This window comes from Phacochoerus africanus, chromosome 1 (assembly GCF_016906955.1).
Source record: "Phacochoerus africanus isolate WHEZ1 chromosome 1, ROS_Pafr_v1, whole genome shotgun sequence".
NCBI classification, from domain to species: domain Eukaryota; kingdom Metazoa; phylum Chordata; class Mammalia; order Artiodactyla; family Suidae; genus Phacochoerus; species Phacochoerus africanus.
Genome location: NC_062544.1, coordinates 201,235,029 through 201,248,079, shown reverse-complemented (window position 1 = coordinate 201,248,079; position 13,051 = coordinate 201,235,029). Strand labels below are relative to the sequence as shown.

Sequence of the window (13,051 nt, the reverse complement as noted above, 5' to 3'; positions counted from 1 at the left end):
CAGCGAGTTAATCCAGTAATACATACCTGGTTAACCATTTTACATTTAAATGTATTGCAGCCATTACTCCATGTATTTGCCATTTTAGACTTTGTTTCATTTAGACTCTATAGGCATGCCTGAAAATACACCTTATAATGGGACACTGGGCAGATTTCACTTTACTGTGGTAGTCTGCTGTAATTTAGATAACATACACTAACCCGAAAATAATGGGATTCTCATCTGAAATCCTTTATTCTAAAAGCTAGCTTACTGAAAGGCCAGAGCAATTCTAAGCTAGCTATAGAGGAGGCTTGTCATTTTATTTAATTTCCCTAACATTCTGATTTGTGTAATTAAAAGTATCTGTGATATTTAAATACTGTCCAAACTTGTTTTTTATTGATATAGTTGAACTTTACAACAGTATCATAAAATACTATAAACAGAGGCTTCAGAGAGACAAAAAAAGCAAATTTAAATATATTAACCAGATTAAAGCATGCAAAAGATCCAATGATAAACACATTAAATAATAATATGCTAATGGTATCTAATTTACCCACTATAGGTTCCTTATATTGTCACAAAAATAGTAAACATCAATCTGAAATTTGGTGAATGGACTTGATTCCTCATATATTTATATATATAAGATATGATATACTCTTTGCATGTATATGGTTAACTCTTTCTGTTACAGTACATTTAGAGAAGTTTGGTTCTGGTATATATTTACTACCAATGGTGCAGTAAATAATGGTTGGAAATGCATTCTCCTAATATGCTCTGTGAACTTAGAAAGCACTTATGAATTAACAACACAGGTCACTGAGGGACCAAAATTCCTTACTATTCACATTAACTTTTCCCATGAAAAGCTTCAAATATAACTCTAATAAAAAAATAGAGTTTTCAAGGCAAACTTTTCAGCATAATTTACAGAAGCAGATTTAAACAGAAGAGTCAATAACCAAGCTAATACTAAAAAATACAATTAACTAGGAATTATCTCCCTTTCTACCTTGATATTAAAATATAGTGGCCTTACTAAGAGATTGAAATGCCAGGAGGAATCCCATAAGCACATGGGACAGTCCAAATAAAGAGATGAAAAATACCTCATCATTCACAAATTTTAACATGTTCAGATTTACATTAAGGGAGGTACACGGCAATGCTTTTCGTTCGTTTGCCATTATAACTGTAAGTGGGTATGAACTACTCCAGATATTTTAGAAAGTAATTCCGCAGAGCTAGTGTGGCCATTACCAGGATGATCACACTGAATTTTAGGAAAGGAGTTGAAATGGCTCCCACCAAGTACTACTGCCCCTTTAACAAGTAGATGAATCCATTGTGGAGAGAGTCAAGATGCTCCTGTCGTTGGTATAGAAAGGATCCGATGCACTCCATGATCTAAAGTAACAATAAGAGAAAAGTTTGGCTCACCAGGACCTATGTTTTAATTGAGAAAACATTTACTCTAAACTGTAGGACCAAAATGCAATTTGAGTATTAAAATAAGCACTGATTCATTTTTAAATGCTAAAGGGAAGTTCTTCTTACTAGCACTGAATGAACAAATATTCTATTTATATTATACAAAAACTTAGGAAAAATAATGCTCTAGTTGTCATATAAAAATATTAGCCAAAATTGAGATTCATTAGCATTAAAACAATTTCTCTTGGTAGTAACGCATGAGACACTCTTAAAATCTTAACAATTCAATAAGAAACAAGTACATTATTAAGAGTTAGGCACATTCAGTTTTACTGAAAAGCAACTAGGCTGTGTTTTGATATCACAGAAGCAAACAAACAAAAATCCCACTTACCAAAAGCTTTGGAATGAAACAGTATGTTCATATTATATTATTATTTCTTTTCAGATATAGATTCTATTCTAAAGATTTTAGCATAATTAGCTTGAACAAAGTAAATATTTTAATTCAACAGGTATCAGAAATACCTTTAAGTCACTAGGGTTTTCACTTAAGAAGAAATGATCCCCTACTTGTCTGGAAAAAGTTAATTACTGTCTGTCTGAATGATAAGGCCATAGCAATTCATTATATAATACTTTATTTACAGCAATATCAATTTCAGCTAAAATAACTTAAGACTAAAAATATCCTGCCATGCTTAAAATAGCCTAATCTATTTTAAGGACAGTATTAGGATTACCAAGTCAAAGGTGACTTTTTTTAAAGACTAAAAGCACTTAACCATAAATGCATTTTATGTAACCTTTGCCAGGGCTCTCATTTTCCTTAAAAATGTTAGAGGAGGAGATTAACATTTAAAATGGACCAAATTCACTTTTATAAAAAAACCTGCTGTTTCCTAGAGACTCTAAAGTTTGTGTGTAATTCCAGTTTAAATGGATTAAGTGAGAACAGTCACAATGAAGTGTAGAACCTCGAAACTTCATAAAGTTGGCAAAGAGGAAGACAAACAAGCAACAACCATACTAGTGGTTACAGGTTCTCTAGTTTTATTAGTTTCCAGAAAACCTTAAACAGCATCTACCTTAATTTAAGAAGGACTTATACTTTACTGTCTCTTTAGCACCTAGAACTATGCTGGTACATAGTGGGCACTCAGTATTTGTAAAATAAATGAAAGAAATGAGACGATGAACATTTTTTTTAAGTGTTCAAGGAAAAGTATGCTCAGACACACAGGATAAAATATAACTATAAACACACCAATCATCTGGAGTCAATTTTCTACTCTCAAACTGTCAAAATTTTATATTAGTTTTTCCTCTTTTCCAACCATTACTTACATAGAAGAATCTTATTAGGTAAGGTTTCCTTCATTTTTGATCTTTTCAAAGCACACATGTGAATTTATATTGTTAAATATCATATTTGACAGAACATTAAACACCTGAACTACATATTAACTGCTTTTAAAAAGAAACACATTTTTATTTAAAAGACAGTTTTGATTAGGATAAAGTAACTTGGTAAAATACAAAGAGAAAAGCATTTATTGCTGAAGTACAGCCCTTTAGAGTACAACATGGTGAATTCTTTAAGCACCATGAAGTTACCTTTGAAACTGAGCTTGCTATATGGCATTATTCCTTTGACAACATTGATTAATAAAATGTAAGTAGAATTTTTGTATCTGAATGGTAAAACTTTATTAGTAAGGAAATCTATCATATGAAAGCACTAGTTGTGTTTCTCAAGTGATGCCAATTACCTCTCATGTTTAATGCTAAGAGAACAAATATCCAAGGGATTCTACATCTTGTAACAGAGGGATGTATGGCAATTTTCATATAGCCCTTTGAAAAGCACCAAGTGGTTCTGTATATTGTATGATTTTATCCACTAGAAAAAAAAAAACAAATCTCAAAATATTTTTTAGATTATTCATTTGAAGAAAACAGGGAGATAATGACAGTAGTAACCAGTAATATAACCTGAGATGCTGGACAGAATTGGAAAGGTATTTATACTCTGTCAAATAAGATATTCATTACTGTTAAACATTTTATTAAGAAATTTTAAAAAAGTCTTACAAAAGAAAAAATATGATACAATTTTAAGTGAAAAGAAATACAGATGAGAACAGACACCTCAATAGAACACGCAGAAATAAGTCCCTAGAGCAGGTTCAAAAGGGATAATGCAGCATAAAAATGGCTATATAAAGAATAATGGGGCATATTGCCTAAATAATTGATATCCAGAAAATGGGAATACACATATAAAGCAGAAAAATATTCTGGACTCATTTAAAATTAATTCAAGTCTTTTTTAAATAGTGAAGATGTACATTGTCATTAAAGAGAATTCTGTGTTGAAAAAGATATTTTAAAAATTCTATATAAGTTTTCTATAGTCTCTTAGTCTCCCACCTCAGTTCTGTTCAGTAAAACTATCTGTGGAAGTTCCCAGCTAGGAATCAAACCCAAGCCACAGCAGTGACCCAAGCCACTGCAGCGACATGATGGGTGGATCCTTAACCAACTGTGCCACAAGAGAACTCCAGAGTAGCTTTCTTATAATGCATTTTATAATACAACTGTGTAAGTCATAACACGTAAGTCCTAATAAATTTAGCTGTTCATAGCATTTCTTATATGTGAAATAAATGACTACAAAATGATGTCACAGCATTATGGAAATATTTTTGATCACATTAAAATAAATAAATGGGGACTGAAACCACAGGTATTAACATAAGAATGCTCTTTATAAATGCAATTGTACCATGAAGAAATGGCCATAACTAATGGGAACTAAAACGCTTGCCTGTAAAAGTTACCTGAATTCCATGATACGTGACTGATGTCATACTCACTGTATTTAAAACATAAAGCCAACCAAATATTAAAACTTCTTTTATCAACAGGTAAGAGCAGTGCCTCCTCCACCCTCTATTCCCTGCTCCTGAGGTCTTTCCAATCTTTCCAAGCCATGACATACGTAGAAAGGGCTACTATTCCTAGGGCACACTGTGGACAATGGACATCACCATCTGTCCCTGCCAATCTGCAACCTTGCATGCACACCAGTGCTGCTCTGATTTGGGGACTTGGATATCACTCACCAAAAGAACACCAAAGTGTAAAAAAAGGTACTTCTATTCCTTAATATTTCCTAAATAGTAACATGTCTCTTGGGAAAATATATAAAGAATTGAGGGGAGTTCCCGTCGTGGCTCAGTGGTTAACGAATCTGACTAGGAACCATGAGGTTGCGGGTTCGATCCCTGCCCTTGCTCAGTGGGTTAAGGATCCGGCGTTGCCGTGAGCTGTGGTGTAGGTTGCAGATGCGACTTGGATCCTGCGTTGCTATGGCTCTGGCATAGGCCGGTGGCTACGGCTCCGATTCAACCCCTAGCCTGGGAACCTCCATATGCCGCAGGAGCGGCCCAAGAAATAGCAAAAAGACAAAAAAAAAAAAAAGAATTGAACAATTTCACTTTTAAATATAAATAAGTGGTATTTACTAAAAAACGGTATTTTCGTTATGATTCACAAAAGCAATCTAATTCCGGAAGCACAACTGGGAGGGGACAAAAATGCTAAAATTCTTCCAAACTATAATTTAAACAGCCTGCTCTAACTTTGAAACTTTTAATTAGACCATAAACACCAAGTAAAAACTTAAAAATCACAACTCATTTTAAAACCTCATTACATATATAAAAAGGTGTAGGAGAGCAGAAATACAGCCTTTTATGTTTATAAATACCTCAAATTCTCAAATGACTGACTAGACAATATACATGAGGAGTAAGAAAAGCAAAATCTCCTGATTTAGAATATTTTGTAAATTCAAAAAGCAAACAAACAAAATACAGGAAATAATAGTGTAAGTATAATAAAAAGAAGAAAGTTATAAAAACCAAATAAGAGTACCATGTACACATTCCTACTGACCACATTTGAAAAAGATTGTAAAGCAAAATTTTTTGTTCATTAGATGAAAAGTCTCTTCATACGTGCTTTCTCTTCCTCTGTTAGTGAAAGAATCCCCTATCCTAAAGCCACAAAGTGAAATACATCAAGAGTGCTAATAAATAGCACTTCCTGCTTCAGTTGGTAAAACCAGGGGGGCTGATTTATTAGGTATCTAGAGATGTAGGTTCATCCTGTTCCAGTTTACAGGATATTCATCTGCAGCAAAGGCTACTTAGAGAAATTTCACACCTGCTGACATGGGTCGGACTACATCTTCCTATTACTCGTTCCAGCATTCTTCCAACAGATGCGCACGCTGTTTCTCCTTCTGAGAAACAGCACATGGAGTCCAAGCACTTGATACTTGAATTTGTTTCAGTAAGCTGAAGGAGTTGAAGCAGAAAAATATTAGTTATTTATAGATTTGGACTTCCAAAAAACATTAAAAAATTACAACAAGCACTTTGAAAACCAAAAGTAATGAATATAATACATGTTTTCTATAATGTGGAAATGTATGGAAAGCTTCAATTAACAGTAATCATACAAAAATATTTAAAAAGGCATTGTGTCCTAAATTAGAGGCTAAGTAAAATAATTATGCAAAAATAAGTAGCTGAATACTATATAAATCTGCAAAGATTTTGCATCTTACTATCTTTATTTTCATTTTTTTTTTTAATAGCTGCACCATGGCATATGGAAGGTCCCAGGCCAGGGGTTGAATTGGAGCTGCAGTTGCAGCCTACACCACAGCCACAGCCAACAATGAGCTGCGTCTGTGACCTACACCACAGCTTAGAGCAATGCTGGATCCTTAACCCACTGAGTGATGCCAGGGATCAAACCTGCATCCTCAGACAATGTCAGGTTCATAACTTGCTGAGCAACAATGGTAACTCTGGATTTTAATATCATAATAATATATTATGGTCAAAATGATTTACATCAACCATTCAGAAAATTAATGAATTCTAACTCTTCTTTGAATTTTTGTTTAGGTGAAATGCTCCTAAATAAAAAATGTCAAGTAATTGAGAAAAGCTGAGTTTAAATATTTTGAAGACTGGGAAATAATCAGGCAGGTGCTAACACCAATCTTCAACAATAACAACTGCAGCAGCAAACGCCTTATGTAATGTTTACCATGTTCCAAGTTCTAAACACCACATACACACACACTCCATAAATTTTCTTTGGAAAAAAATCCATCATTTGCCTCAAATTGCTAAGCAACTATTAAGTGCTAACCATGCCCATAATGAGTTCATCTTGCTTTTTAAAAATTAACTGATGATACATTATTAAAATCTATTAAAGACGTAACTAAGTAGTACTATTAAGATTTAAAACTGAATTAATTTCTGTATGCAAGATTTATATTGATTGACACACAATCTTCAATATAACTTAAAGCCATATTACTAATAATTTTAATCCTGCTAAAATAAGGGGGGGGAAATGGTATGATCACAAAGCCCAATGACTCCCAACCCTGGTTTTGACATAGTCAGGGGTACTACTAAATTTCCCAAGGACTGTCATTTTAAACGAACTTATTTTTATTCACTTTCCTTTACATATACAGCAATTGCATAACAAATCTTTTGAAAATGTAGAGAAAGGGAAACAAAAATAGATTCATTAGAGTGCTGCATCCACAAAGGTTGGGAATCACCAAGTGTTGAGTGTAGGCATGGCAACGGGGACATTTGTGGAGACACTCACAATGGACAGAGAGATGGATGTGATGGAATGTAATCTAACATTCTGAACCTAAGCAACTGGTGAGGTTCTGCAAAAGCCCTTCTCAGAATAATCCTGCCAAATACCAAGCAATGCAAGACAACAGTTCAGCAACAAACTGATTGCATTAATGTCCTAGGATCTGCTAAGCACAGAGAAATAGACAAATTTTACTTGTTCTTTCATTATAATACCCTTGGGTTTAAGACTGCTAATGATACTATTTCTTAAACTGTCTTCTTTGGCCTTTTTAGGGCTACACCCATAGCCTATGGAAGTTCCCCAGCTAGGGGTCGAATTGGAGCTGTAGCTGTCGGCCTGCGCCATAGCCACAGCAACACCAGTTCCAAGCTGCATCTGTAACCTACACCGCAGCTTGTGGCAATGCTGGATATCAAACTTGTATCTTTATGGTTACTAGTTGGGTTCTTAACCTGCCGAGCCACAATGAGAACTCCTTAAAACTGTGTTTTATGAGCTACTTACAGATACTGCATGAAAAAAGATTCTGTGGTCAATTAAGTTTGAGAAACACTAGTTCAATGAATGGCTAAACAAGACTTCTTTTTGAGTAAAGGATTGTCAATAGGTCAGGATGCATGGTCAGTCTCCAGGAGGAGAGCAAGACAGTCCAATTCTCAAACTGGTTTTTCCAATAAACGCCCCTTCCTTCTTTTCCCAGGGAACATTAATATTCAGGGGAATATTTTAGAAAATGCTGGTTTAGGTAAAAAGACTTCACAAGTTTCTCAGTTTCCTCCTTGGATCACTGGTCTCCGGCTTTCTCCATCTCAAAAATCATCCTCTGTAGGAAGTAGGACTTTAAGAGCTTTTCCATGCTCAAAGGAGAAAGCACAACTCTCAAAGGAGGCCTTTAAGGCCCTTTATAACCTGACCTCAGGCTGCCTTTCCTGCTCTACTTATAAATCCTCATGTGTAGTCTCCACACAGCCAACCAGTGTTTACTGCTTGTGGGGATGTGTCAGGGCCTGTCACCAATTATCAGCAGAATGCTGACCCCCAACACCAAGTTCAGTTTAAATTCCATCATCAAGAGAGTTCCCATTGTGGTTCAGCAGAAACGAATCTGACTAGCATCCACAAGGGTGCAGGTTTGATCCCTGTCCTGGATCAGTGGGTTAAGGATCCGGCGTTGCTGTGAGCTGTGGTATAGGTCACAAGTGTGGACTGGATCTGGCATTGCTGTGGCTGTGGTACAGGCTGGCAGCTACAGCTCCGATTTGACCCTTAGCTTGGGAACCTCCATATGCTGTGGGTGTGGCCTTAAAAAATACATACATACACACATACCATCATTGAATACTATGAAACCTCCCTCACCCCTCCAACTATTTCCTTCTCTCTGGATCCTACTCCAATGCTTGTTTACATCACTTACATGGCAGAAATACTTAAATTTGACTTATATTTATTGAGCAAGGAAAGCACTGTGCTGGTTCCTACAGGGGACAGCAACCCTGCCTTCAATCTAGTGAGTTAAGGTTAAAGAAAAGGGTGGGAGATAAGTCTGGAACAACTATTAAGGGCAGTTATATTAATCGAATGCTTACTATCTACATGCCAGTTACTATGTAAAATGCCTCTCACAGATTATCTCATTTATAACCACCTTTGATAGGCACCATACTCATACACATTTCAGAGAGAAGGAAAAAGAGAAGTTAAAAATATGTCCAAGCTTACCCAGGTGGGGCTTGAGCTTGGTTTCTTTGATTTCCAGAGCCAAACTCTTTACCGTGCCGTTATACTGCCTTCTTATAGCTATGGTATGAGGCAGAGTATAAATATTGAAAAAGAGAAAGTTCAAACCCAGTTACTGCTGCTGGTATTAGTGTGAGGGCACAAAAAAGAGGGCATCTGAAATACATACTGAAGACTGGATGGGATTTCAATAGCTGGAAACAGGGGAGAAAGAGCATTCCAGACTAGGCAAAAAAAAAAAGAATGAGTAACCGTATCATGTTTAGCACATGTTTAGCTTAAGTTTAAGAGAGAGTAATTGTTACTCCTACCCCTTTGCAAAATGACCAGTGCGCCTCAAAATGCAACCTTGGATCAGCGTTGGTCTGAAAACACTGTTATTGGCCCACAAGGAGACAAGTGTCTCTGGTCTGTGAGACTACGAGTTGGAAAATTTTATGGCAATTTGACGGAATACCTTTGTAACTGTTGAAACTAATAATAATTTAAGAACCTGGACTTGCATAGCTTTCAAATTTCATATCCTAGTAATGCATTTTTATGGTATTTTACAAAAGTGTTGGTTCATGATGAACTCAAAATGAAAAACAACAAAACAACAAACTGGTCCTAAACCACACGTATCTGGGGAGGAATGAACTACACCAGAAACCTGAAAGAGCAAGGAGTTTGTCTGGTACTTCTTAGTTTAACAACATGTGCTTTGCCTATTGCTGGTGGCTCAATCAATTCAGAGGGATTCACTAAAGATGACATCCATAAGGTCAGCAGCATTTGGGTGTCTACATGGGTGTAGAACACTGCTTAGATTTGGATCTGATTTTATGTAATCATCTTGCTTTGCATTCATCACCTTTCCCTTTAAAAGGTAAGGATAGTTATTAAACTATGGGCAAGTCAACACAGAGAGAAAACATCTTGAAATGTCAAAAATATAAAGAAATGACTTCTTCAGATCACCTTTTGAACTAAGCAAAATATATTTCCTTTTTTCCCTAAAAAGGAAAAAACCCACCTCCTTTGAAAATGCTGAATGCTGCTGCTTAATTGTGTACCTGTAAAGCTATCTACAGAAAACAAACCTCTGAGCTTCACTATTTTCCCACATATGCATCTCTGCTCTTGTATCACAGCTTCCAGTATAACTGGGGGTGGAGCACTTACACCTCATTTCAATCAAAGCAAGGAGAGGGAGCCATTACTGCCCTTCCTTTTTAAAGACTATTTAAAAAAACAGAAAAGAAAAAATAGTAGGAGCGAGACCCTACTTGGTGGTACGAAAAAGTGAACTTTTATCAGAATTTGTTTTGGCTGCACCTGTGACACATGGAAGTTCCCAGGCCAGGGACTGAATCTGAGCCACAGCTGTGACCTACATCACAGCTGTAGCAATGCCAGATCCTTAACTTACTGCACCACAGTGGGAACTCCTTATATCTTCTAAGAGTTAGAAAACTGTCATACACTTCTAAGTTTTTTAGTCACTCCTATGACATCTCACCTATTGAATCAAATACATTTTTTTTGAGTTTAGATAATTATCAAACTATTAATCATGTTTGTTCTTTTGCTCTTAAAACTGTTTTATACATTTGATAATCAAAGTAAACACCCTGTTTAGCTTTAAAGGAGGTATTTGGAAAGAAGCCTTAAACTATAATTATGGAGCAAAAAAAAGGTCTGTGTTTAAGGAAATACTTAAACACAGAAGTATTTGTGTTTTTCTTTTAATGCTCTTTTAAATGTGAGATCAAAAGTCATCAAATATTACTGATTTCCAAATTCGATTAAGAGTAATAAAACACCTAAAACAAGTAACAGCTTAAGTCGTTATTCAGAATTGGAAGAGGTAGTCAATTAGTTATGGGCATTTAAATAACTGCCTCTCTTACTCAAGGCCTCTTTTTCCAAGCTCACATTTACTCCCCTAGACTCTGTTCCCTCTTTCCTTCTCCCCGAGTAAAATAAACAAATTTAAAAGATAATTATAAATAAAATACCTCTATACTGACTTTTAGGAATCTCCAGAGAGAAAAAGATTTCCATATGTGTTGTCTAAGTTTACGAACAAAAATAAGCATACAGTATGAATTATATTAGGTAAGCTTAATAAGCTTTTAATAAATTTGGCTTATTCCTTATTTCAAAAAGACTGAGGCCTCTTTAATGATGTGATTACATAAATAATATCTGACTAGGAACTTGTAGATTAGGTGAACAAGAGTATGAGTATATGTGAAAAATGATAAAATCTCCAATTTTAATGGAGAGGGTAAATCAGAAAAGCAATAATTAATTAATCAGCAGAGCTGTTAGGAAATCAGTTTTCTAAGTATCAGTCACTCACATCACGTTATAGGGTAACTGTTTGGTAGAAATAATGTCAATACTAATATTTTTCTTCATTTTGACCTCTAGACAAAAAAGGTATTTAATGAACTAGCACAGATTTCAAAATAACATTAGTTTTGTGGTCACTCTTATCAGATATGCATTTATGTCCTGCCACTGAGCCCTGATACTATTATTTTTTAAATGTCTGATTCTACGTGCTTACAGAATTTTACTTATTCATTGAAGTGTAGCTTTTAGTGGCAAATAACTGAATACAGGCCATTAAGGTTTTCTGCTCCTGTTGTAGTTCACTGCTTTGTTAAATGAAGCAATTAGTTGTATATTTTGTCACACATGGAGAGGAAGGTGACTTGTAGTTGGCTGAAACTGCTTAAAATGTTTTTCTGTTGGTTGTTATTGTTGGTGGCAGATTTCAGCTATGGGGCTTAAGCACTTGGGTCCACAATGATTTGAAGGGTCGGTAGCCCAATGTCCTGTTGATATCCCTACGGTTGTTAGGTGTAGCTGGAGAAAGGGCATCTGGAGCAGTGGCTAGAATCCGGAGACAAAAAATGACAGAACAATGGAGGTTTAAGTGGCAGGTAATGTAGAGGGAGATGAGTAGGAGAGTCTAGCTCATGGCAACATTTAGGGCTCAGCATAACCCTCTGCCTGATTTGGCAAGGCTGACTAAATTCTGATTAGAGAAACAACTGCCATTTCAAGACAAAAAATACGTAAGAGAGATATTATGTAATACTTATTTTTTAAAGTGATTTTTATCTCAAAATATATGCCAAAGATAGAAATATATGAGAAGAGAAATACTCAAGATATATTTCATGAAGCCAATTAAAATTTGGTGATAAACAGGAAAAAAACCTGCAGATCAGGGGACATTTCCAGCAATTTTATTAAAATCATATCCACAGTTTGAGGGTTCTTCCTCTTTATAGAAAGAGAGACCCTATATCACAGGAAGATAAAAAAATTCATTTATTACTTGGTAAAAGTAACCATTTAACCATAACTAGGTCCCTATTATTTAATAGGAACATTCTAAGAACCCAATTCTCAACCTCACTGTACATTTTAATGGACATATTAAAGTAAAGCAGCACCAGATCCATGTCTTATGAAATATCCACCTGAACCTTAACCTTTGGGGAACTTTTATCACAGAGGACACAGTTTCACAGTATTAGGCTCTGTGAATTAACCAGGACAGAATATAAATCCCAGCTAGCCTTTCCTTTTTATCCAGCGCTGTTAAGCTGAGTTTTCCTTGCAGGCCAATGAGGGCATATTCAAAAAACTAAAATTCTTTATTTATCAAAGCAAAATACAAGATAAATACATTATAACAATAATCATATGATGGAGTACCCTAAACAAAATAAAAATAAAATTCAGAATTCTTTTGATTTATTTTCAATTAAGAATGGTGACTGAGAGTTGATTAATCTTCAACATGGGCAATTCACTAAAGGAATCTGATTTTAAAAATATGTCTTCCAGAATAATTCACATTATGTCCCACTGTGTGATCTAGAGTCAAATGATTTATAATCTTCGAGTAACTTTGTTTTAAAGTCTCACCATTTATGAGGGTTTATCCCAGAAAACAGCACTTTCTTGATCAATAAATATACAAAATGGAAAATATTCCAAGTAAAAATATAATTATTAGTGGTAAGAATTTTTATATTCCGTAACTACTACCAATTCAAATATTTTTCATATCCCAATTAGCCATGAGGTCTACAAGTTGTTGTTAGGGTTTAATTCTCAAGAGGGGAGTGAAGCAAGTCCTCTTTTTTTTTTTTTTTTGTCTTTT

The 13,051-nt window shown here is 35.1% G+C and overlaps 1 protein-coding gene across 5 annotated transcripts in view; it reads right to left on the bottom strand.

The window, feature by feature from the left end:
* Positions 1-362: 362 nt before the first annotated feature.
* ATP11B (ATPase phospholipid transporting 11B (putative)) overlaps positions 363-13,051 on the bottom strand; it is a 139,582-nt gene continuing 126,893 nt past the window's right edge. For all 5 annotated transcript variants that reach the window (XM_047787231.1, XM_047787221.1, XM_047787250.1 and 2 more), the window contains 2 exons: positions 5,662-5,795; positions 363-1,401 (listed from right to left, as the gene is read on the bottom strand). In XM_047787231.1, the coding sequence (XP_047643187.1) occupies positions 5,693-5,795 (103 nt within the window). In that variant the 3' untranslated portion in view covers positions 363-1,401; positions 5,662-5,692. The remainder of the gene's footprint in view (positions 1,402-5,661; positions 5,796-13,051) is intronic.